This window comes from Lithobates pipiens, unplaced genomic scaffold (genome assembly GCF_037356315.1).
Source record: "Lithobates pipiens isolate NorthernLeopardFrog02 unplaced genomic scaffold, aLitPip1_a1.2 Scaffold_10, whole genome shotgun sequence".
NCBI classification, from domain to species: Eukaryota; Metazoa; Chordata; class Amphibia; order Anura; family Ranidae; genus Lithobates; species Lithobates pipiens.
The window spans coordinates 161,825,526-161,852,165 of record NW_027507686.1 but is presented as its reverse complement, the minus strand read 5'-3'; the positions used below and the strand labels follow the sequence as shown (position 1 = coordinate 161,852,165).

At 42.3% G+C, this 26,640-nt stretch overlaps 1 protein-coding gene across 4 annotated transcripts in view; it reads left to right on the top strand.

Annotated features, from left to right (window-relative positions):
• The window catches only part of EPS8L2 (EPS8 signaling adaptor L2), a 272,423-nt gene that overhangs the window by 164,733 nt on the left and 81,050 nt on the right, over positions 1–26,640 (top strand). For 3 of the 4 annotated variants that reach the window (XM_077458781.1, XM_077458788.1, XM_077458772.1), the window contains exon 4: positions 4,731–4,795. In XM_077458781.1, the coding sequence (XP_077314907.1) occupies positions 4,731–4,795 (65 nt within the window). Of the gene's footprint in view, positions 1–4,451; positions 4,607–4,730; positions 4,796–26,640 lie in introns of those variants that run through there. The other variant, XM_077458798.1, reaches the window with a different exon arrangement.

Here is a 26,640-nt window from a genome sequence, read left to right as displayed (position 1 = left end):
GTCTAGTGCCACCAGATACCTGGCCATCTAGTGACAGAAGAGAGAAGTGCAGAAATTCCAGAATTAGGGTGGAATCAATTGATCTCCTATCAATTGGCCAAAGCAACTATACCTGGCAGGTAAATTTGCTAGCAACCCTGCCTAAAAACCCTGCCTAAATAAATCTATTTAAGGGCTCCTTAGTCCCCTGCCTGGCCCCCAACCTGGGGATTGGCTAAGGGCTCCTAAATATTCATTTTTTACCGCTACACATGCAATAATGTGCTATAAAAACACACTGATTATGCAGTAGCACTAGTCTAAACCTAGACTGAAGGTCTGAAGTCCAAACTTTGATACTTTTTCACACTTACTATAACACTACATTCACTCTATGTGTAAAGAAGATTGGACCAATGCATTACACCAAGGTACATGCAGTAAAGGATGTTACAGGGTACAAGGCCTCCATCATTATCAACTCTCTGCTTGTACCTTGGTTTCATATAGTAAATATAAGGATTCCATCCTTTTAAAGCACAGAAAGTGCTATTTTGTTTATGCGTGATTATATAATTGCAGGAACTATTGATTCTATTGGACTTTGACTCTTGAATCTATTTTTCACCATGTTACTCTCACTGCTTTCTTAAACCTGGTTTAAGTAGTATTTTGTTCAGCTTTACAGGCTTCACTAGAATTATGAAGGTGTGAAGTCAGCTTTGGATTGGAATTTTATCTTGACGTTGGGGTGGAATATTTTACTACCAGTAACCCAGAGAGATTTATAAATGTCAGGGTCTAAAAAATGACCTTTGTATATTTTAAAACATCTATAAATAGGACTATATATAATATTGTCTGAAACAATATGTTCAGTTTGTCAAATCTTATATTTATCAAGAAGCAGGACCATAGCTATTTTAGCCTAGAACAAATGCCTTCTCATTTTTCTTTAACACAATCAGATTTAATAGAATAAAGCATAGACATTGAGGGCTTATTCATACTTGTGTGCTGTGATAACATGTGGTAAAGAAGCATGTTACCGTAATGCACCTTCCCTGTGTGCGGTGTGTTGGAGTGCCATTCATTGTGAAAGACACCCCAATACACTTGTACAGTAGAGGGCATTGCACAATGCCACACACAACAATACACACACCATGCACTCACCATGCACTTGTGGGGCACTGCGCTGCAAAAAGCGATCATGTGGTTTTTCTGATCCATTGCAGTGCGTTGGCAGCTCATTTACAAGGAATGGGCCATGTAAACCCAATTGTACAATGTAATGTACATCACATTACATTACAGTTGAGCTACATGCAAATGTCTGAATCCAGCCAACCGAATGACCGTTGCATTTTAGTATAAATATGAGGTCTGAGGTCTTATTGACCCCAGATCTCATATGTAAGAGGTCCTGTCATGCTTTTTTTCTATTACAAGGGATGTTTACATTCCTTGTAATAGGAATAAAAGTGACACAATTTAAAAAAAAATTTTTAAACAGTGTAACAATTTAAAATAAAAGGTAAAATAAATAAGATTTTTTTTTTTTAAAACGCGTCCCGTCCCGTCAAGCTCGCATGCAGAAGCGAACGCATACGTGAGTAGCGCCTTCATATGAAAACGGTCTTCAAACCACACATGTGAGGTATCGCCATGATCGGTAAAGCGAGAGCAATAATTCTTTCCCTAGACCACCTCTGTAACTCAAAACATGCAACCTGTAGAATTTTTTCAACGTCGCCTATGGAGATTTTTAAGGGTAAAATTTTGTCGCCATTCCACGAGTGGGCGCAATTTTTGAAGCCTCACATGTTGGGTATCAATTTAGTCGGCGTAACATTATCTTTCACAATATAAAAAAAATTGGGCTAACTTTACTGTTGTCTTATTTTTTAATTCAAAAAAGTGTATTTTTTCCAAAAAAAGTGCATTTGTATGACCGCTACACAAATACGATGTGACAGAAAGTATTGCAACGACCTCCATTTTATTCTCTAGGGTGTTAGAAAAAAAAACATGTATAATGTTTGGGGGTTCTAAGTAATTTTCTAGCAAAAAAAAAATGTTTTTAACTTGTAAACAACACATCTAAAAAAGAAGCCTGGTCCTTAAAGCGGGAGTCCGCCGGGAGTCCGCCGTTTTTTTTTTTTTTAAAAGCCAGCAGCTACAAATACTGCAGCTGCTGACTTTTAAAATAATGACACTTACCCGCCCAGCGCGCCCGCGATGTCGGCACCCGAAACCGATCTCTCGATCGTCTCTCGGGTGCTGCCGCCGCCATCTTGGGTATGGGAATCAGGAAGTGGAGTCTTTCAGCTTAATTTCCCGGTTCCCTACTGCGCATGCGCGAGTCGCGCTACGCAATAAGGATGGTCCCCGCTGTCTCTGGGATCCGTGTGTTTCCCAGCAGGCAGTGGGGGACTTTCGGAAAGGGGCGTAGATTCTGTGGAAAGGGGCGTACCTTCTGCAGAATCTACGCCGGAAGGGGGTGCAGATACCTGTACTGTACAGGTACCTGCACCCCCCTCCCCCCTGAAAGGTGCCAATTGTGGCGCCGGAGGGGGGGAGGATTCCAATGAGCGGAAGGTCCACTTTAAGTGGTTAACCACTTGCTTACTGGGCACCTAAACCCCCCTCCTGCCCAGACCAATTTTCAGCTTTTAGCGCTGTCACACTTTGAAGGACAATTTCCCAGGCATACAACACTGTACCCAAATGAAAATTTTATTATTTTTTTCCCCACAAATAGAGCTTTATTTTGGTGGTATTTGATCACCTTTGGGTTTTTTATTTTTTTGTTAAAAAAATGTAAAAAGACCAAATATAAAAAAAAAATACAAAACTGGTTTATATTTTGTTAATAATTTAGTTTAGTATGCTGATGTACGCTGATGAGGCTACACTGATGGGCACTGATAGGTTTCACTGATGGGCACTGATAGGCTGCACTGATGGGCACCGATAGGCTGCATTGATGGGCCCTTATAAGGCAGCATTGATGGGCACTGATAAGGTAGCACTGATGGTCTCTAATAGCTGGCACTGATGGGCACTGATGAGGTGGCACTGGTGGGTACTGATAGGTGACATTGGTGGGCACAGAGGTGGCACTGATGAATGGCACTGATGGGCATTGATAGGTGGCACTGAAGGGCACTAATAGGTGGCACCGATAGCTGGCAGTGATGGGTACTGATGGGTGGCAGTGATCGGCACTGAAGGGTGGCAGTGATGGGCACTGATCCCACTGGTAGGTGACACTGATAGGCAGCACTGCTAGGTGGCACTGATGAGGCACTCATTGGCACCACTGGTGGGCATTGATAGGTGTCACTCGTGGGCACTTATTGCTGGCACTTATGCACTTATGTACTGGTGAGCACTGATTCGTGGCACTGTGGGCACTGATTTGCGGCACTAGCAGGCGGTACTGGTGGGCACATGTCCCTTCAGCAGAAGCCAGTGATCAGCTTCTGCTGAAAAGATAATTGGCTGACAGCTCATCACATGGTAAGGGGCAAGGATCGGCCCCTTATACCGATCTGTGATCAACCGAGTCTCGTCTAGCTGCCGTTGTTCTGTCAAAACAGCCATGTTGTCAAAATCTGCAATTGCTGCTGCTGGAGAGTCACCGTGACGTAATTGGAGATTTTGATGAGTTGTCTCTTTTGACAGAACACCCCCACAGCAAGCAGCTTGCTGTGGGGGGCGCCCATTGCAAGGTGCCCATTCAGACATGGAGCCACGGCCCAGCCCGCCCCCTATCTCTCCTGATTGGCTGGTTGATGGCACCACTGCTGTGTCTCAGCCAATCAGGAGGTAGAGTCTTGGACAGCCGAGACACTCGTGGACATCACTGGACAGAGATGGGGCTCAGGTAAGTATTAGGGGGGCTGAGGGGGGCTGTTGCACACAGAAGGCTTTAAGATAAAAAAAACTTATGATATTACAACCACTTTAATCCAAATGCATTTTAATAAAGCTCACAAGCAGGGTTTGTACAATTAAATTGTTCAATAATATTGAACAGTTTAATTAAAGTGGTTGAATCAATATGCAGTGACACGGCATAGTGCCATATGCCACTCTCTTTATTTAGTAAAGCGTGTGCTTTTCCTTTTTGAAATAATCCATATCTTTTGTTCTTAAAGTCCTTATTAGGCTTTCTAAAGTCTGGGAATACATTCATAATGATTTATTTTAATGGCATTATGAGATGAGAACAAGAGCTCTTGTACCTTGAACCACTGTAAAACAGCCATGCCCAGGCTAGCTAAGAACCTGCTATAATAACCTCTAGCATAAGGCCATAAAAGATAATGGTAAACTAAAGGAAACTGCTTCAAAGAGGTTCGCATATACCTGCCCACTCCCCATTGAGGTGTAGTCACCTCTTTAGGGGTTAAAGAGGAGGGCTGACAGGTGAAAGTGGGTGTGTTCTGACATCAATAGGATGTTGCTTTCTGTACCTGAGATAGTTAGAGGAAAACCTGTCACTGCTCGGATCCGTGTATTCCTATTACTGCAGTGAGCTGAAGGCACAGATCTGTATAACTCATGAATCAATATAACAATTATAATAACAACCCATGGGAGGCCCCACTATTTAATGGTATGTAAGTTGTATTGTACAGTTCTCTATTTGAGATGAAATAAAATGTTGATGATTCATTTCTCTTTATCGTTTCAATAATCACAATCTACATTTTATTATATACTTATGTTTTATCTTACAGAACAGAGGAAAAAATATTCCAACTCAAATGTCATAATGCACGAGACATCTCAGTATAATGTAGAGGTAAGTGTTTTTGTGCCTGGCAGGTGCGTAGGTGATAGGAAATTGATTGGTAATAGACATTATTGGTTGAAGTAAGACTTATGAGTCTTCATGGATTCTAAACCATAAACATGGGTGTGGACGGTGGATAGTTCTGTCACTGTAGGGTGCCATACTACATGTCTTTATCAGATGTTATATATCAATGTGTATGTACATGTTATTTCCTATGTATTCGTCTGTCAAAAAACATTCTTTCACCCTACATAGTCGTCAATGTAAAAAGCCTGGTGTTTGCTCAAGTAACCTCTGTGGGACGTACAATGTTTTATGTGGGGTGGTTGTGTTAGGTATATTACGTGTAACACAACATATAAACAGACGTAGTTAGGTTATATATAATGCGAAGATAATGTCCACTGTTATTGCAACCAATCCTATTTCAGTTTACTATCATATATCAAAGATAAATTCTGCATGGTGCATGTAAATTTAATTGAATTTTATTTTTATTTTTTTGCTTCCTTATATATTTTTGGCATTGGGCAATGGATGGTTCTGGGTGACAACAGCTCTGGTGTAGATAGGTCAAAAGCTTGAAATGTACAGTACTGTAATGGGTGTGTGGACAGTTTAGTAACATGAACTGTATTGGGTTGATTTACTAAAACTGGATGGTGCAAAATCGGGTGCACCTGCACATGGTGGCCAATCAGCTTCATCTTCGGCTTGTTCAATTAAACTTTGACAATAAAAAAAAATGAATGCTGATTGGTTTCTATGCAGAGCAGCATCAGATTTTGTACTCTCCAGTTTTAGTAAATCAACCCCAATGTGTGCAAAAGGCAGTTGATACATAGTATTGTTTGTATACCAACTTAGCAGAAAAGACTCTGATTTGTAGTAGAAGGCAATGCTTGTTGATATGGACATGAAAGCTGTTAGACTCTGCATTACGTTCCTCTATGTTTTATTCTTAAATCAGTTTGTCTAATTGATTTGGCTATCAAAGCTTGGAGCTGTGATTCTGTATACTTATTGGATCCTAGGTGATTGCTGTATACACAGGAATTGTCTCTTACATATTGGCTTGGGTATATGTGGCTTATGAAGACACCCCAAGAGCAAACTACAGACTGCAGGGTGCATTTTTTCTTAAGTGGTTTCTTATGATGGTCTGGGCCAGTCCATTCAAGACAGTTACTTCAATTTTTGGTAGATGCGGGAGGACTGAACTAACTTGTAGGAGTTGTATTCTTTCCCTGAGATTCAAATGCAACATTTCTGTTCTTGATTTTAATAACTGCCTGTTTTATACATTTTCATTAAATGTCTTTTTCGCTATTATCTTTAAATGTACTTTACATTTATAAAGAATACATAAGAAGGAGGAAAGGGTATCTGGGGGGAGTGTAATTCCATTGGGGTAGAGGGCAGTATCGGGAAATCTGGTCTGGAATTCTTACCAGATTTCACCTTTGGAGTCTTCAAGAGATAAAAGAAGTTAGAGGATTATTTATCTTATGTTGCTTACCAACAAAATATCTGTTATGGGGTGTGCTGACATTTTAACACTAATACAAGCTCTTTCACTACATCCCTGCCTGTCTAAACTATGGTGTCTACTGCTGTAGTAGTATTGATAAGGGTTGAGGTAAGGCCCCCCCGCATTTGATAGTATTTTGGCAGGTGATTGCCGGATAAGGTCTGGGCACTGCCATGTGGACCAGGTCATGTGCCTTCTCATTCCCAGGAGCCCTACTCTGTTAGAAAGAAACAACCATTTTGATTGGTTGATAGAAGCGAACACAGCTTCCCCTTATTCACTAAGCTAGGTGAACACTAATTTGTAAGGCCTTGAGCACACGTGACATACTACAGGAAATGCTCATGTGAGGGCTGTGTTTACCTGTATAGGAAGTGCAGTGGTGTTACATGTATCCCCTGGCAGGCAGTCCCATTGATGACAGTTGGGATGCATCAGGTGCATAGACACAGCTGCTGTTTCCAATTTGACATTCAAGCGGGTGCACGGCCTCAAACACACACTATCTGCATTTGGGGCCTTACACCCACACGGATGTCAAAATGGGGCAATAGCTGTGTTTGTGCAGCCACTGAGTCCCAATTGCAATCAAAGGGACTGCCTGCTCTGAACGCTTGTGCATACCCTTGCAGGTAAGCATGGCCATCACATGGACATTCACTGTAGAACGTCCTATCTGAACGAGGCCTAAATCTTCACTTTGCTAAGGGAACAGTCTGTACTCCTTTAGTAAATAAACTCTATTGCTTTTAGTGAGATGATCAGCTTATGATGCTTGATTTTCTAAAAGACTAAAGACTGTTTACCTAGCAAAGTGAATGTTAATAAAGAAAGTAAAGTTGTGTTCAGTTTGAATACCCAATGATGTGCTAACAAATATCATTTAAAAAAGAAAAATTTCAATGCACATGATTGAGTATTCTATACAAACACAGGTTCACCTCATCCACTAGCTGTACATTTGCTTAGTGATAAGCCTCTACTCCTTAGTAAATCAACTTTATAGCCTTGCATTGCAAGAAACAATGGTAAAGCACAACCATGGTATAGGACTAGAAGCAGGAAGCATGTAAGAAGCAAATATGGTTGCCCTGTGTTCATATATGATTACAGATTATATATAGAAACAAGGTTCTAAAATGAAATTGATTAGATTATTTTTATCAAAAAAAAAGACAGACTATACATTCCCTTTGAATAAGCGCTATAATGTTGTTTGGTAAGTTGAAAAGGGTCAACGCAGATACAGAGTATCAGTGGTAAGTGTACACAGAAGAGTTAGGTAGCTCTGCACAGCAGGGTGTGCTCAGCTATTCCCCGTGACACAGACAAGCAGGTTAGACTCAAAGTTCAGACATGGCTCGACAAAGCCACTCCTTTAATTGACATTGGATTGTTTAAAGGTGATGAGGATAGATGACTGGTGTATCGAGTGACAAACAAAGACCATAAGAGATTATCGATCGCGAAGGATGTTTATAATGTTTTTTCCTTGTAAGTAAAGGAAATTGTTTCTAATGGACTAGCTATAGAATGGTCCGATAGCCTGTAAACTGCTAATGTGGCAGAGTTGCCAACTAACTCCTTTAATTGCTAAAATATTAAATGTACAAAGTTCAATGGTTATCTGGTTGAGTGAAACTAAACCGTATCTGAGCACCACAAACTGAAAACACTATGTAATTCATTTTCAATAATTAGAGCAAGCTCACCCATCTATCCATGTATCCAAGCTTTGATTTTTATTGCAAAATCACTTTGAAAAACGGACCCTCCCCAGATGAAAATAAAAGAAAATGCTCATGAAGGCTTATAGAATGTATGACATCATTGGGCCTAGGCCAGAAACCAGGAAGAAACTGAATAAATCTTAAACTGCTTTGACACTGAGGCGCTTTACAGGTGCCATAGCGCTAAAAATAGCACCTACATAGCGCCTGTAAAGATTATCTCCTGTCTCTCCAATGTGAAAGCCTGAGTGCCGCATCTTTGCAGCACTGTAGGAGCTCCTAAAGCGCCTCTGCCCATTGAAAGTGCAGCGGCACTTTGCAGGCGATTTTAACCCTTTTTCAGCCGCGGGGGGGGGGGTTAAAAGCCGCCGCTAGCAGCTGAAAAGCTCCGCAAAAACTACGGTAAAGTGCAGACGCCACAGCGTGAAAGTAGCTTTACGTTTAAAACAAGTAAATTAGAATATACCTTCCTAACTATTTACTGATGTTAACAGCATTAAAAATAGTGAATGTTGATTGAGAGCGTTCAACTCACTTTAACCACTTCAGTACTGGACACTTTCATCCCCTTCCTGCCCAGTCCAATTATCAGCTTTCAGCGCTGTTGCATTTTTAATGACAATTGCACGGTCATGCAGCACTGTACCCAAACAAAATTTTTATCATTTTTTTCCCAGAAATAGAGCTTTCCTTTGGGGGTATTTGATCACCACTGGGGTTTTTATTTTTTGCGCTACAAATAAAAACCGAAAGTTTTGAAAAAAAACGTTTTTTATTAGTTTCTGTTATAAAACTTTGTAAATAAGTACCTTTCCCCCTTCACTGATGAGGCTGCAATGACACTGATGAGACAGTACTGATTTACACTGATGAGGTGGCACTGATGGGCATTGATGATGAGGCACTTATATACAGCACTGATGGGCACTGATATGCAGCACTGATATACAGCACTGATAGGCGGCAATGATGGGCACTCATAGGTGGCACTGATGGGCACGCATAGGTGGCACTGATGGGCACCCTCATAGGTGGAACTAATAAGTGGCACTGGTGGGCATTTATAGGCAGCACTGATGGGCACCCTCATAGGTGGCACTGGTAGGTGGCACTGGTGGGCACTTATAGGTCACACTGATATATGGCACTGATAGGCAGCACTGATCAGGAGGCACTGGCAGGCATCATCGATAGGCACAGAGTGCCATCCCTAATGAGCACTGATTGGCATCCCCAGTGGACTCTAGTGGGCATCCCTGGTGGTCTCCAGTGGACATCCCTGGTGGGTCTGCGCTGATAATCAATGCACTGATTATCAGCACAGAACTCCCCTGTCAGGAGAGCAGCCGATCGCCCTCCTCTGCTCGCGCCTGTCAGCGTGAGTAGAGAAAAAGCCAAAAAACTGCACTTTCTGGTTACCCCATGTGATCAGCTGTGATTGGACATGGTAAAGAGCCTACTTCATAGGCTCTTTACCAAGATCAGAGATGCGGTGTGTCACACTGACACACCACACCACCCTTTTGCTCCCCAGAAATATTCACATAAACACAATATTGCATGCAGTGAAGTGCACTTTATTTTATTTAAATTTAATTACCTCATAATACACTATATTGTCAAAAGTATTGTGACGCCTGCCTTTACACACACATGAACGTTAATAACATTCCAGTCTTAGTCTGTAGGATTCAATATTGAGTTGGCCCACCCTTTTATATATTTTTTTATAATTACATTTTTTAATATTTTTTGCTTTTTTTTTATTAACCCTGTTGTTGGGCTTTGGTGAGATATCGAGGGTCTAAACAGACCCCTGACATCTCCCCTTTGAGACAGAAAAGGGGGCTCAGGACAGAGATTCCCCAGTCTCTTTCTCTGCATTGAAGATGAATGGATAGGAGACAGAGGCCTTTGTCCATTCATAAACTGAAGCAAAGTAACACACAGTTTACTCTGCTCAGTTTTCACAGGACACAGGAGCAAGCGATCGCTTACTGTGTCCAATTTAAAAAAGGAAGAGGCAGGTAAATCACAAATTAACCGGTCTCTTTATCTGCTTTTCATCCATGGACCACTTAAAACCCTTGATGTAGATCATGTCTTATGCTTCCCAGAGTCTTCCTGAAATAGGCACATGCATACAAAGCCCTCAGGGCCCTGGGCTATTCCAATTTTTGTAGCAGAATTGCTGTCAGTAGGTCCGTGGTCACTGATGATCATGAAGTGTTTCAGCATCAGCAACAAGCTCCAGTAGTAAAAGATTTGCAATTTTATAGAGGACATCTAAGCTGTTAAAGTAGTATGGCGGTATGATTCATTCTGGTTTTAGGTGCTGAAAGCGGTACAATTATTTTGCATGGAAATTTGGCGTTTTATATTGTAGTCCTGTAATTCTGTATAATAACTCTCTTAAATCTGTTCAAACCAGAGTCTATTAGACATCCCGGGTATGATAAAGTTTATAATATAATAAAGAATAATAAAAATTCTTCAATAATGTAATCAAATCCTAAAACACTGAAAAAGGGAAACTTTTTGGTTGCTATGGACAATATCCAAATTTCAGGCAGAAAAAAAACAGTATTTATAATATAAAAGTGCATGCAGGGCACTGCACAGACCACTGGGGACAAAGGGGGTGTGTCATTTTTCAATACAGTACTGTAATCTATAAGATCACAGTGCTGTGTGTGTTTCGTGTCTTTTCACTTTTTTTAATTTTCCGCCAATCTCCGCTCCCGTGCGCCGTAACGTCGCAGGGAACGGAGCTCGGCAGCATTCGACACTGTGAATCGAGCAGAGAACAGCTCGATCACACAGCGCGGAGGACATCGCTGGATCCAGGGGACAAGGTAAGTAACTCTCCCTGTGTCCTCCCTGCATCCAGCGATGCGATCTCGAGTCTGGCTCGGGTTTACCGCTCGTGTTAGTAAAATCCCAACCCAAGCCAGACTCGGGATTACCGCTAGGAAGGTTAAAGTGGAAGTCCATGCAAAAACTAAAATGCCTCCATCTATAGCCACCAACATTCTAACCCTAACATATCTAGTCCTGAAAAGAAAAAATCTGTATACATACCTTTTCTGCAGACGATCCAACCTGATCTCCAGCTGCGGAAGCTCTGCTAAGTACACGTCCGACAACGGCTGTGAAATGAATGGGATGTGACATCACCCATAGAGTTACTATGGGGCTTCCGTTGATGGACATATCTTCTGCACCCGCGCACACAGTGAAGCCGCAGCTGACAGCTCACCATGGCATCAGAGCTTCCACCACTGGAGATCAGGGCGAATCGCCTGTAGAAAAAATATGTACAGTGGATATAAGAAGTCTACACACCCCTGTTAAAATGTCAGGTTTCTATGACGTAAAAAAAAAACGAGACAAAGGTAAATAATTTCAGAACTTTTTCCACGTTTGATGTTACCTATAAACTGTACAACTCAGTTGAACAACAAACTGGAATCTTTTATTTTAAAGGAAAGTAAAAACAAAATAATAAGGTGGCATAAGTGTGCACACCCTTAAACTAATACTTTGTTGAAGCACCTTTTGATTTTATTACAGCACTCAGTCTTTTTGGGTATGAGTCTATCAGCATGGCACATCTTGACTTGGCAATATTTGCCCACTCTTCTTTGCAAAAACACTCCAAATCTGCCAGATTGTGAGGGCACCTCCTGTGCACAGCCCTCTTCAGACCACACCACAGATTTCCAATCAGATTCAGGTCTGGTCTCTGGCTGGGCCATTCCAAAACTAATATTCTTCCGGTAAAGCCATTTCTTTGTTGATTTGGACGTGTGCTTTGGGTTGTCATTCTGAAAGATGACGTTCCTCTCCATATTCAGCTTTCTAGCAGAAGCCTGAAGATTTTGTGCCAATATTGACTGGTATTTGGAACTCTCCATAATTCCCTCTACCTTGACTAATGCCCTTGTTCCATCTGAAGAAAAACAGCCCCAAAGCATGATACTGCCACCACCATACTTACCGATGGGAATGGTGTTCTTTTGGTGATGCACAGTGTTGTTTTTGTGTCAAACCTATCTTTTGGAATTACGGCCAAAAAGTTCAACCTTGGTTTCATCAGACCATAACACATTTCCCACATGCTTTTGGGAGACTTCAGATGTGTTTTTGCAAAGTTTAGCTGGGCTTGGATGTTTTTCTTCATAAGAAAAGGCTTCCGTCTTGTCACTCTACCCCAGTGTTTTTCAACTCCAGTCCTCAAGGCTCCCCAACAGGTCATGTTTTCAGGATTTCCCTCAGATTAAACTGCTGTGGTAATTACTAAGGCAGTGAAACTGATCAAAGCACCTGTGCAAAATAATGGAAAGCCTGAAAACATGAAAACATTTTTTACCTGTTGGGGCGCCTTGAGGACTGGAGTTGAGAAATGCTGCTCTACCCCATAGCCCAGACATATGAAGAATATGGGAGATTGTTGTCACATGTACGACACAGCCACTACTTGCCAGATATTCATGCATATCCTTTAATGTTGCTGTAGGCCTCTTGGCAGCCTCCCTGACCATTTTTCTTCTGGTCTTTTCATCAATTATGGAGGGATGTCCAGTTCTTGATAATGTCACTGCTGTGCCATATGTTCTCCACTTGATGATGACTGTCTTTACTGTGTTCCATGGTATATCTAATGCCTTCTAATGCCTAATTCTTGTACCCTTCTCCTGACTGATACCTTTTAACAATGAGATCCCTCTGATGCTTTGGAGCTCTCTGCGGACCACGGCTTTTGTTGTAGGATGCGACTAAGAAAATGTCAGGAAAGACTTACTGGAACAGCTGAACTTTATTTGGGGTTAATCAGAGACACTTTAAATGATGGGAGATGTGTACTGACTCCCATTTAACATGAGTTTGAATGTGATTGCTAAATTCTGAACACAGCTACATGCCCAGTTATTACACTTATGCAACCACATTAGTTTCGTTTTTTTTATTTTTACTCTCCCCGCCTAAAAGATTTTGGTTTGTTTTTCAATTGAGTTGTACATTTTATAGGTCACATTAAAGGTGGAAAAAGTTCTGAAATGATTTATCTTTTTTTTTAACATCACAGAAACCTGACATTTTAACAGGGGTGTGTAGACTTTTTATATCCCGTATACAATTTTTTTCTTTTCAGGGCTAGATAGGTTAGCGTCAGAATGTTGGTGGCTATAGATGCAGGGATTTTCGTTTTTTCCATGGACTTCCACTTTAAACCCTCAGCGTTTTATAGTTTTAGGGGAGGTTCACATTTATGCGTTGCAGGAACGTGCGCAAAATTGCACAAGTTTCTGCAATGCACAAAAATGCACATCCCATTTGCTAGTGCTTAGCGGTGTCATTAATTGTTAATGGCATACCCACGCACCTCAATAACGTGTGTTTTGGTATTGCACAATTTTTAAAAGGGGTCTCAAAAAAGTTTATTTTATTTTAATCACTTCAATACAGGGCACTTATACCCCCTTCCCGCCCAGGCCGATTTTCAGCTTTCAGTGCTCTCACACTTTAAATGCCAATTACTTAGTCATGCAACACTATACCCAAACAACATTTTTATCATTTTTTCACACAAATAGTGGTGGTATTTAACAGCTTCAGCCCCAGAAGATTTTACCCCCTTCCTGACCCAAGCACTTTTTGTGATTCAGCACTGCGTCGATTCAGACTGACAATTGCGCGGTTATGTGACGTTGCACCCAAACAAAATTGATGTCCTTTTTTTCCCACAAATAGAGCTTTCTTTTGGTGGTATTTGATCACCTCTGCGGTTTTTATTTTTTGCACTATAAACAAAAAAAGAGCGATAATTTTGAAAAAAATTCAATATTTTTTACTTTTTGCTATAATAAATATTCCCCAAAAATATATAAAACCATTTTTTTCCCTCAGTTTAGGCCGATATGTATTCTACATATTTTTGGTAAAAAAAAATCACAATAAGCATATGTTGATTGGTTTGCGCAAAAGTTATAGCGTCTACAAAATAGGGGATAGTTTTATGGCAGTTTTATAAAAAAAATTTTTTACTAGCAATGGCGGTGAACAGCGTTTTTTATCAGGACTATGACATTATGGCGGACACATCGGACAGCTTTGACACATTTTTGGGACCATTAACATTTATACAGCGATCAGTGCTATAAAAATGCATTGATTACTGTAAAAATGTCAATGGCAGGGAAGGGGTTAACACTAGAGGGCGATCAAGGGGTTAACTGTGTTCCCTGGGAGGTGATTCTAACTGAAGGGGGAGGGGACTGCGTAGCGGAGATGACAGATCGTTGTTCATACTCTGTATGAACAGACTATCTGTCTTTTCTCCCCTCAGAAAACTGGAAACTGTGTGATCCGTGTCTCAGCTGAGATTGCAGGAGCCGGTGGTGTTCGTGACCGCATCAGCTCACAGGGAGAGCAAGGCTCCCTAGTGGCCACAGGGCGAAGCGACGTTACATAACATCGCTTCGCCCATCCATGCCATTCTGCCACAGTACAACTGCGGCGTCTGGTCGGCAAGTGGTTAATCACCACTGGGTTTTTTATTTTTTGCGACATAAGTGAAAAAAGAGCAGAAAAAAATGTATACTGCTACATATCTTTGGTAAAAAATAACCCAAATAAGTGTATATTATTTGGTCTGTATGAAAGTTATAGAGTCTACAAGCTATGGTGCCAATCATTGAAAATTAAGCACACCTGATGTACTGACGGTCTCATTTCTTGAGGCCTTGAAATGTCAGGAAAGTACAAATACCCCACAAATTACCCCTTTTTGAAAAGTAGACAGTCCACTGTATTTATTAAGAGGCATGGCAAGTTTTTTGAAGTTGTAATTATTTCTCACAATTCTTGAAAAATTAATTAATTATTATTATTTTTTTTTACACACAATTGTCATAAGAACAAGTTACACACAGCATATGCATACTTCCAATTACACCCCAAAATACATTCTGCCACTCCTCCCGAGTATGATGATACCACATGCGTGTGACTTTTTCACAGCCTTGCCACATAGAGAGGTGCAAAATGCAGGGAGCACAACAGGCGCATAAATTACACATCTAATTTCCTAACCACCTATTACACTTTTGAAGGCCCTGGAGTACCTGGACAATGGAATTGCCCACAAAATGACCCAACTTTGATTGGACATTTTTATTGGCTCTTTACACTGATCTGGGATGGGCTGTGTCCTGAGGGACATGCCTCATCCCCGATCGCCGCGTTGCAGGCCACAGGGGACCCGCAGGAGTGGCAAGAACGGGAGAACGTCATAGGAGAATATTCCTGCCGACATCTTAGTAGTATGGCCCGGTATGGAACTGGTTAAAAAAAAGGTTCTTTTGTGCGATTGATGGGTTGTCGTAAGTGTAATGCACAAAATTGTACCAGAAATATGCATGTTCTGTCATTCCTGCATAAGTGTGAATGAAGCCTTATGCTAGGTACCGAAAATCAGCCAAAAACGATGGGTTCGGCAGCTACTGCCCAAGTTTCGGCCCCTGTGTACAGCTCCTTGTCCGACAGAAGCTGGTCTTGTGACAGGCTTCTGTCAAATGAGCATGCTGGAAAACCATGCTGTTGAATCATTGTACCAAATTTATGAAGCATCTGCAACAACTTTGGTTTGTGCACCAAATTCACGTAGTTAAAAAATGCGCCACTTCTACATTGTGGTGCATTGATAGCGCCAAATTCAAACAAATTCATATCTTACAAAAGTTGAGCTAATTAAGACCAACTCTCTTTTGGTGTACTGAGAGAAACTGGCACAGACAGGCTTTGCAAAAGTGTCTCACGTGTGTTCTAAAAGTGGCGCAGCATGCGTCAAATTCAAGTACAAGCTCTAGACGGGTACATGAATTTGGCTCATGCTGCACCACCTTTAGAACACATGGGAGACACTTTCACAAAGATGTTTTTGCCACTTAACATCATTACTTTGACGTTAAATAATGGGGTTATGGCAAGATATCCCCCAATCGGCTCTATACCCTTGAAGGACCAGAGCGATGTCTGCCGTTACTTCCGTCCTATCGGGCTTAAAGGGATTTTTTTTTTCTTAAAGTCAAAATGAAATTTTTTTAATTTTTGTTTTGCTTTTAATGGTAAATGAGAGATCTGGGGTCTTTTTGACCCCAGATCACTCAATAAAGAGGACCTGTCATGCTTATTTCTATTACAAGGGATGTTTACATGATGCAGGTGTTGACTCATGCAGATAGCATAGGAATGAGAGGGGAGACAGAAATCACACTAGATGTCATGGATAGAGGCAAGTACACACATTATAGAAGAATATGCTTTGCTTACTTTTTATTTTAGAGATTTACAACCACTTTAACTTTATTATTAACTTTCTTTCCTTTGACATATAAAAATTTTGTTAGCTCCCTGTGAAAGTACAGCTGCTGCTGCACATCTGCCCTTGTGATGATACTGCGTGGCTTTATGCATTTTCCTTACCTTTGATAAGCATATAAAATCCTTAGTAAGCTCCCTGTGGAAGTACAGATGACGCTGTACATACCACCTCACAGGTAACCCTGCCAACATGGTCATGTCTCCACCCCCTGTGTGCCCTTTCCCATTCAAAAAACCCAGATGGGATGACACTGCAGCAACCATAATGCTGGGGTTGGCCTCAAGGCTGGTAGTACAGTGGCACAGGGAGCATTAACCTTTAACTCATAGCATATTAGCACATTATGACAGACTTTCCTGTAATAATGTGCCCTGCAGCGCTGCCCTGTCATGATCCCAGGGGTTCCAGGTGCTTCCATCTTTGCCTGGTCTTCCTTCCAGGTTCCACCTGTTTGGACGCTTGAAGGGGTGGGCCATGATTAGGTCACTCTCGAACATGCACATAGGAGTCACATCATTGTAGCACAGATAGGTGTCGTAAATGTCTGCTGAGCTACGCATGTATGTATGAATGCACATGACAGCTGACAGGCAGGAGGAAGTGGTTATGCCTAGCAGCAAATTAAAAAAAAAATGACCCTATTACCTCTGCTTAATGAGCAATTCCAGGCAATGGCTGAAATCAGTGAGTGAGCTACTAATGCTATCCAGGAAACCCCTACATATGTGCTAAAGTCAGAATGCTTACTCGCCTTACCTAAACGCCTTCACCCAGGCCTCATGCAGTTCCACACATCTATAACTAATATACTTCCTGAAGCCTTTGCTGTGGAGGTGTGGATGCATGTCCCCGAATGCACACTTTCTATGTTTAGAGACACGCACCCACATAGCTGTCTAATTAGGACCAGCAGCTGTATTCGTGCAGCCGCTGCATCCCAAAAGACATGATTGGGACGGCCTGCATTTGAATGCATGGAACACCTGTGCATCCTGTGTGGGCTAAGATGGCCCTTCATATGGGTATAATGATAGGTAGGGTATGAATGAGGCCTTATACTGCCATTTTTAAAATAACTAATGCGTTATCTAGAGGTTGAATGAGAGGCTTAGTGTAGTATAATACTTTTGGTAGTCAACTAAATCATTATTTTGATCAGTGGCGGCCGCTCATGCAGGACGCATGGATTTTAATGTTTTTTTTTTTCAAAGCACATAATTAGAGCCTGAGGCTCTAATTGGCTTCAAAAAGGGCGGGCTCAGGGTGCAGCGCACTGCGCCCGGAGCACCCCCAAGAAAATTGAGCACCAGCCACCACTGATTTTGAAAGAGGTCTATATATCAGAATAAAAGAGGGACATCTGAGGAGAAAAGCAGGACAGAGGGAAGGGACAGTCCTCCAAACAGTTGGGCGCTATGTACAGTAGTAACCCTGTAATTCGGTCACTGCTGAAACATTATACAGCCTACGCAGCTGCCATTATCAGAATAAACAGAATATTTCCTGACAACCTTACTATTTACATCTCCAATGATCCTGAACCAATATACCAACAACCTGATAGAGGAGTGCTATGTACAGTAAAAATTGACAGTTTCCTGTTCACAGTTTAACTTCAGTCTTATGATTGTGGATCTACTTAATTACATGACTGCCTAACTATTGCGTTAATGCATATCTATTGTTCATCAGCCCATAAACAATCTCATTAAAGTGGAACAAATTCCTAACTATATCTATTCTTAATAAACGTTCCCTCCATCCTCCACCTACCTATCATGTGTACCCCGTATAAAAAAAAACGGTGTACTTACCTCTTTTCCATACGCTCCGTTCTGGTAATGTGACCCTGCAGCTCTGTGTAAGGGAGTGCTTGACAATGGTCCTGATTTCTCAGAGCCACAACATCACCCATAGGCTGCCATGGTCCAGCCATTGCCGGAACTCCCTCCTACAGCAGCTGCTCACTGACACAGGGGATCTGGAGCTGCAGGATCATGTGACTGGATAGAAGAAGGTTCAAAATAGGAAGTACAGAGATTTTATATAGGGTAAAGCAGGAAAGGTAGGGGGAGGGGAGGGAATATTTTTAAGAATAGATATAGTGGTTGATTTACTAAAATCGGAGAGTGCAAAATTTAGTGCAGCTGTATATGGTAGCCAATCAGCTTCTAACTTCACCTTGTTCAATTAAAGGAAAAGTATAGTGGAAATACTCTGAAACACGGAAACTCGGAAATACTCCATTCCTGAGTGTTTCTGAGACTTTCCGAGGGTTTCCGAGTGTTATTGTTGAAAAAAACAATCCTATAGCTTTTAACTGCTTGCCTACTGTGCACCCCTTCCGTGCCCAAGCCCTTTTTCAGCTTTTATCGCTGTTGCACTTTGAATGACAATTCCGTGGCCATGCTACATTGTACCCAAACACATTTTTTATCATTTTCTTCACACAAATAGAGCTTTCTTTTGGTGGTATTTAATCACTGCTGGCCTTTTTTATTTTTTTTACAAAAAAAAAAAAATTTTCTGTCAGTACATTTTGTAACTAAGTAAGTTTTCGCCTTCACAGATGTGTGCTGATGAGGCGGCAACAATAGGCACTGGTGGGCACTGATGAGGCGGCACTTATGTTCACTGATGAGTTGACACTGATAAGGAGGCACTAATATTCTGCACTTATGGGCACTGATATGTGGCACTGATGAGCACTGATAGGCGGCACTGATGGGCACTGTTAGGTTGCACTGATGGGCACTAATAGGCAGCACTGGTGGGCACTGATCAGCAGCAGTGGCTGTCACTGATAGGCGGCACTGGTGGGCACGGATAGGCGGAACGGATAGGCAGCATGGATAGGTGGTACAATTGGGCACTGATGGGTATTGATGGGTGGCACTGATGGGTGACACTGATGGGCATTGATGAACAGCAGTGATGGGCATTGATGGGCAGCACTGATAGGCAGCACTGAATGCCAGCACTGACTGGCATGGTTAATGGGCACTGATTTGTAGCACTTGTGGGCAGTGGTGGGCACTGATTTCTGCCACTGGTGGGCACTGTATGCTGGCATTGGTGGGCACTGTGTTGTTACACTATATTTCTTTCTTGTAAACAGGGTACTGATGATCAGTGCCCTGATTACATCCCTAGATGTCTCCCTGTGAGGAGATGCCGCTGATCGGCTCTCCTCTCCTCACACTCTGTCAGTGTGAGGAGAGGAGAGACGATTACCGGCATCTCTGGGTTTACATGTGACTGGCTGTGATTGGACACAGCCAATTACATGGTTAAAGAGCTGTGGATGCGGCTCTTTACACAGATCACGCTGTGTCCTAGCAACACGGTGCGGCCACAATCGCCAGTTCTGGGATGCCTTCATTTCACAGTGGGCGGGCGGTAACAAGCTAAGCTTTGACAAAAAACCTGGAAGCTGATTGATTTCTATGCACAGCTGAACCAAAGAGTGCGCTCTCCAATTTTAGTAAATCAACCCCATATTTAGGCTTTTCCTCCACTTTATGGCCTAAACCCAAGTGAACTGCAATATGGTATAGCTTATAATTGACCTTATAAAGGAAATCTGAAGAGACATATTAAAGTCTAGTTCCAGCCAAAACATTTTATTTTGTTCTGGATAGAGCACAGAACGGATAAAGCCTCTGTCAGGTCTCTTGTTTCATCTGTGTCCGATTTGATGAGATTTCTCCTCAATTTCTGTCAGGACAGGAAGTAATGAGACATTTCTTCAATAAGCACACCGAGGTAAACAACACACATTTACAGTATAGTAGAGTGGGAATGGATATGAGTTTTCATTACAGTTTGGACCTCCCTGTCCCTCAAATAGCTTTTCCTCTCTTTTCTTGCATACAAATCACAGAGTCATGAGATTGTACACCTCATATGTCCTCCCACAAATTGCTTTATAAATAAATAGACACATAAACCTGAATGTGGGAAAAATGTGGCTAAGGGTTTTAGAAATATTATTTCTAGTTTTAGGGGCAGCACCAGGGGTCAAGTCCTGGGGAAAAAAGTGTGGGAACTCCCACCCAAGATCCACTCCCCCACCAAAAAAAAAAAAAAAAAAGATACGCTCATATGCATATATATATTTCTCATAAAATACAGTGACTGCAAATGCGACATGCTACAAGAGATGACCAGACTGCGAATGCGACTACAGGAGATGACCAGACTGCGAATGCGACATAGTACAGGAGATGACCAGACCAGGAATGAGACTACAGGACATGACCAGACTGCGAATGCGACTACAGGAGATGACCAGACTGCGAATGCGACTACAGGAGATGACCAGACTGCGAATGCGACTACAGGAGATGACCAGACTGCGAATGCGACTACAGGAGATGACCAGAGTGCGAATGCGACTACAAGAGATGACCAGAGTGCGAATGCGACTACAGGAGATGACTAGACTGCGAATGCGACTACAGGAGATGACCAAACTGCGAATGCGACTACAGGAGATGACCAGACTGCGAATGCGACTACAGGAGATGATCAGACTGCGAATGCGACTACAGGAGATGATCAGACTGCGAATGCGACTACAGGAGATGATCAGACTGCGAATGCGACTACAGGAGATGACCAGACTGCGAATGCGACTACAGGAAATGATCAGACTGCGAATGCGACTACAGGAGATGACCAGAGTGCGAATGCGACTACAGGAGATGACCAGACTGCGAATGCGACTACAGGAGATGACCAGACTGCGAATGCGACTACAGGAGATGACCAGACCGGGAATGAGACTACAGGAGATGACCAGACTGCGTATGCGACTACAGGAGATGACCAGACTGTGAATGCGACTACAGGAGATGACCAGACTGCGAATGCGACTACAGGAGATGACCAGACTGCGAATGCAACTACAGGAGATGACCAGACTGCGAATGCGACATAGTACGGAAGATGACCAAGTAGCTAGTTTTAAAATTTAAACCTGTCCTCAGCCCCTTTATGGCACCTCCTTTACATTCCTGTCCTCACCCCCTTTGTAGAACCCCCCTTCACATTCCTGCCCTGCCTCCCTTTTATATCACCTCTCCTCATTCCTTTCAGTTTCTGATACTTTCCCCCTCCCTCCTTCATAACAGCCCCCTCTTCCCTGTCTTACCTTACACAGGACACAGCAGATGACATCGGAAGTGCAGCAAAGGGATGGACAGAGGGCGGGACCTGCCCCAGTTAACTGATTGGTTGATAGAATGCAGAGCAGTTCTATTAACCAATCAGTTAACTGAGCCAGCCCCTACCCTCCGTGCATCACTGTGCTGCTCTTCCGATGTCAGCTCTGTGAAGACAACGCAGCTAGCAGACTGTGCTAGAGCCTCGGGCGGCTCTGGTCCTGCAAAGGGAACGGCGTTCCTGCTGTGAAAAAAGTGCGGGGACGCCGTTCCCACGCGTTCCCGCAGGACTCGAGCCCTGGGCAGCACTTTAATACTGGCAGCAAAACGCCTCTATTGCGGCTTATTGCCGGCAGTTTTAACCCTTTCTCGGCCGCTAGCAGGGGGTTAAAGCCCCCCGCTAGTGGCCGAAATGCGCAGCAAATCCGGAAGTAAAACGCCGCTAAAAATAGTGGCGTTTTACCACCCACGCTATGGGCGGTGTGGTGTGAAAGGGGTCTAGGCAAGGCAGAGCCCGTCCTGTCAGTGGGGATGCGAAGCAGGGAAAGAAAGTCCATCACATCCTTTAGCAAAAACAGCACACATAGTACACATAAACACTTGTAAGGCACACATTTAACCCTTTGATTCTCCTAGATGTTTAACCCCTTCCCAGCCAGTGTCATTAGTACAGTGACTGTGCATATTTTTAGCACCGATCACTGTATTAGTGTCATTGGTTCTTACAAAGTGTCATAAGTGTCAGTTATTGTCTGATTGTCCACTGCAATATTGCAGTCCCACTATAAGTTGCTGATCACCACCATTACTAGTATAAAAAAAAGACATAAATAAAAAATCCAGTATATTCCATCATTTGCAGGCGTTATATCTTTTGCACAACCCAATCAATATACGCTTATTGGGTTTTTTTTGTACCAAAAATATGTAGCAGAATACATATTGGCTTAAATTTATGAAGAAATTAGATTTTGTTAAATATTTTTTTATTGGATATGTCTTATAGCAGAAAGTAAAAAATATATATTTATTTATTTATTTGTTTATAGCGCAAAAATAAAAAAAACAGTGGTGATCAAATGACATCAATTTCATTTGAGTACAGCATTGCATGACCGCGCAATTGTCAGTTAAAGTAACGCAGTGCTGTATCACAAAAAATGGCCAGGTCATGAAGGGGGTAAATCTTCCAGAGATCAAATGGTACCCCTTCCCAACGAACATATGTAGATACATGACCTCATGTCTTTATCCATGTAGCCACATATACGTGCTGTGTTTGTGCTGATAGTGTGCTGCACTGCATGCTCCCAGCACAGAGATCGAGCTGTCAGTGACAACTCCGGGTCCTTCATTATTGATTGGCAACTAGGTTCAGTTCTCCATCACCTGATCGCTATGATAGCTTCTGACTGGCTATCATAGTGATCAATCACTGTACAGACTGCCCCTGTGTTGTTGTTATTTCCTCTTGAACCGAGAAAAAGATACATTGTCATTTTTCTTCTCCTTGCTAGAGGAGAAAACTGTAAACAAAAAAAGTGTGTAAAAAAAAAAAAAAGATTCAATATCTAGATCAGGTTTTAATCTAGGCCAGGGTTAGAGTTAGGATCAAAGGTCATGGTCAGGATCAGTTTATTTTAGCTATAGTAAAAAAATAACTTTTTTTTTAAATTAGTATCATATCAGTTAGCGTCAGTGTGTTTTAGGTAGGATAAAAAAGCAAAATGTACACTATTGTTTCTGGACCTTACTATGGGTACAAATAACATAAACGTACTGTATGTGGCATCACTGCGATAATCAGCAGCAGGGACATTTATTTTAGGTTGTTCTTTGGTGGTAGGTTATGGTAATAGCAAGAAATATACAGCTACATTTAAAAAAAATGATATCTTTGTACTATTTTGTGTCAGTTTTTCCTTGATCATAAAAAATCAGGAGATATTCATTATAATTCACCAAAAATGAAAGCCCACATTGTAGGTATAAAAGTATAAATAACTCGGATACAGTAAGTAGTTGCGAAGACATTTAGAGTGCCGGTTCACACTGAGGCAGCATGACCTGCAGCGCGACTGCCTCAGGCGACCTGCACACGACTTCAGCGGCGGCTTGCAAAACGACTTCTGTATAGACGTCACTGCAAGTCGCCTGAAGTCGCCCCAAAAGTAGTACAGGAACCTTTTTCTAAGTCGGAGTGACTTGAGTCGCTCCTATTAGAACGGTGGCATAGTACAGAATGGGACGCGACTTGTCAGGCAGCTAATTCGCCTGACGAGTCGCCCCTGTGTGAACCGGCTCGTACAGTTTTACTAACACATGTCAAAGTTGTGAATCTGTGTGCAGGCGTTAGGACTTGTTTTATCTTCCGTTATGAAGGAGTTAACCATACTAACCTTACTGTTGCAGCCGGTGTCCACCCACAAAATGGGTGACATTAACCAATGAAGTTCAACCGCAATAAAGAAAATAAGCAAAAAAGAAAGGTTTGGGTGGGGAAGGTGATCCAGTTGGCAGAGGAAGCAGTAGGAAGACCCTGAGGTAACATTGAAATCTACCTTAGGGATAAAATATATAAAGGGTAAAGGTCACAGTGATTGGACAGCTGTTTTCCCTCCAAAACCAATTCACCAATCACCAATCCGCTGGACCACTGAATATATACTCTGATTATTAATAGCCTGAAATCTGTCCAGAGACAGCATGTCTGCCCAGTGACTCCCAACAATCTGCTACCTAAAAAAGAAGCAGAACCAGAAAGCTTGGGATTTCCTCATACCCAAACATGAAATATACCGTAGTTAACAGGGCATAATCGTCAAATTGATTAATACATTTAATAAAAGAAGGTTTAACCCCTAAAAAAATAAAATAAAGAAGGTGACAGGGCGACATTCCAATGGGAAAACTTCCCTATTCTTTCTGTGGTCCCAACAGGAAAACATAAGCAGACAGAAATATTATTATTATTATTATTATTATACACGATTTATATAGCTCTAACAGTTTACGCAGCGCTTTACAATGTATAAGGGGGACAACACAATAATGCCCTGTACACACGGTCGGACATTCCGACTACAAAATCCGTCTGATTTTTTCAGACAGATTTTGGCCCAAACTTGTCTTGCATACACACGGTCGCACAAAGTTGTCGGAAAATCTGATCGTTCAGAACGCGGTGATGTACAACACGTACGACGGGACTATAAAGAGGGCAGTAGCCAATAGCTTTTGTCTTGTAATTTATTCTGAGCATGCGTGGCACTTTGTCCGTCGGAATTGTCTACACGCGATCGGAATTTAAATGATCGGATTTTGTTGTCGGAAATTTTAGATCCTGCTCTCAAACTTTGTGTGTCGGAAATTCCAACGAGAAAAAGGCAGATGGAGCCCATGTTGGATTTTGCAACAACATGATCCGATCACACATTTTTTGTCGGAAAGTCCGATCGTGTGTACAGGGCATTACAGTACAGTTCAATACAAAAGGATATATATGTATATGTGTATATATATATATATATATATATATATATATATATATATATATATATATATATAAATTGGTTGGAGTTTCCAGGTCTCATTTCAAAAAGTAAAACCAATTAAGTAGCTGCTTGATTTAAGCCACATTACACATATTTTTCCATCTGTTTTTATGTATATGTAGCTCCCACTTTATGTTTTCAATAGGATTTAGCACAAACATGGCTGCCTTCACATTGTGTATGTGTCAGGTTCACATTACATTAAGGCTGCTTTCACACTGCAGCGGGAGCGGCGTCGGCGGTAAAGTGCCGCTATTTTTAGCGGCGCTTTACCGTCGTTTTAGCGGCGGTCTGCGGGCGCTAGCGGGGTGGTTTTAACCCCCGCTAGCGGCCGAAAAAGGGTTAAACCCGCCCGCAAAGCGCCGCTGCAGCGGCGCTTTGCCGGCGGTATTGCCGCGGTGTCCCATTGATTTCAATGGGTAGGAGCGGTATAGGAGCGGTGAATACACCGCTCCTTCACCACTCCAAAGATGCGGCTAGCAGGACTTTTTTCACCGTCCTGCCAGCGCATCGCTCCAGTGTGAAAGCCCTCCGGCTTTCACACTGGAGAGAAAGGGGCCGGTTTTTTTCAGGCGCTTCACAGGCGCTATTTTTAGCGCTGTAATGCCTGAATACCGCCCCAGTGTGAAAGCAGCCTTAGTGCTCATTTACACTTGTGGCTGGGAGGGCAACATATTGCTTCCTCACTGCCTGTCAAATGAAAAGCAATTCTTGCCACACATAGTTCTTGCCACACATAGGCCTGGGCACATCCTAGTCACCCCGTGCAGCGTAGATTCCCCCTGCTGCCCAGGCTGTGTCATTTACTAGACACTTCCTTTTTTGAATGAGCACAGTGATTGGTACAGATCACGCACGCACTGTGTTCATTCATAACTGAAGCATAGTAAATTGTGTTTACTATGCTTTAGTTTGTGAATGAACAGGAAGCCGCTCGGTACAGAGCATTTCCCATCCATTCATTGTCCAGTGCAGCTGATGCTGCAGAGAAAAGGGCTGGGTAACCTCTGCCCTCAGTCCCTTTCTCTGTCGCAAAAGTGAGGCATCATGAGTCGTTTTAAACCCCTGATATTTCAACAAATATTGTGTGTGTGTATATATATATATATTCCCCTAGGGGTAAACATGGCTCCACATGGGTGTATATGGTGCACTATGCTCTGTATGTACAAAGCCTAAATCTGTTTCATTTTAAAATAAACAATATATTAAGGCATAACTACAGGTGTAATTACATTATAAATAATTCTTTTTTGCAGAGTTGGCAAAGCTGGAGTAAAAGTTTCAGCTTTTCCTTAGGCTCGGTTCACACAGGGGCGGCACGACTTGCAGCGCGACTCACAGACGCGACCTGCAAACGACTTCAGCGGCGACTTGCAAAACGACCTCTGTATAGAAGTCAATGCAAGTCGCCTGTAGTCGCCCCAAAAATAGTACAGGAACCTTTTTTCTAAGTCGGAGCGACTTGAGTCGCTCCTATTAGAA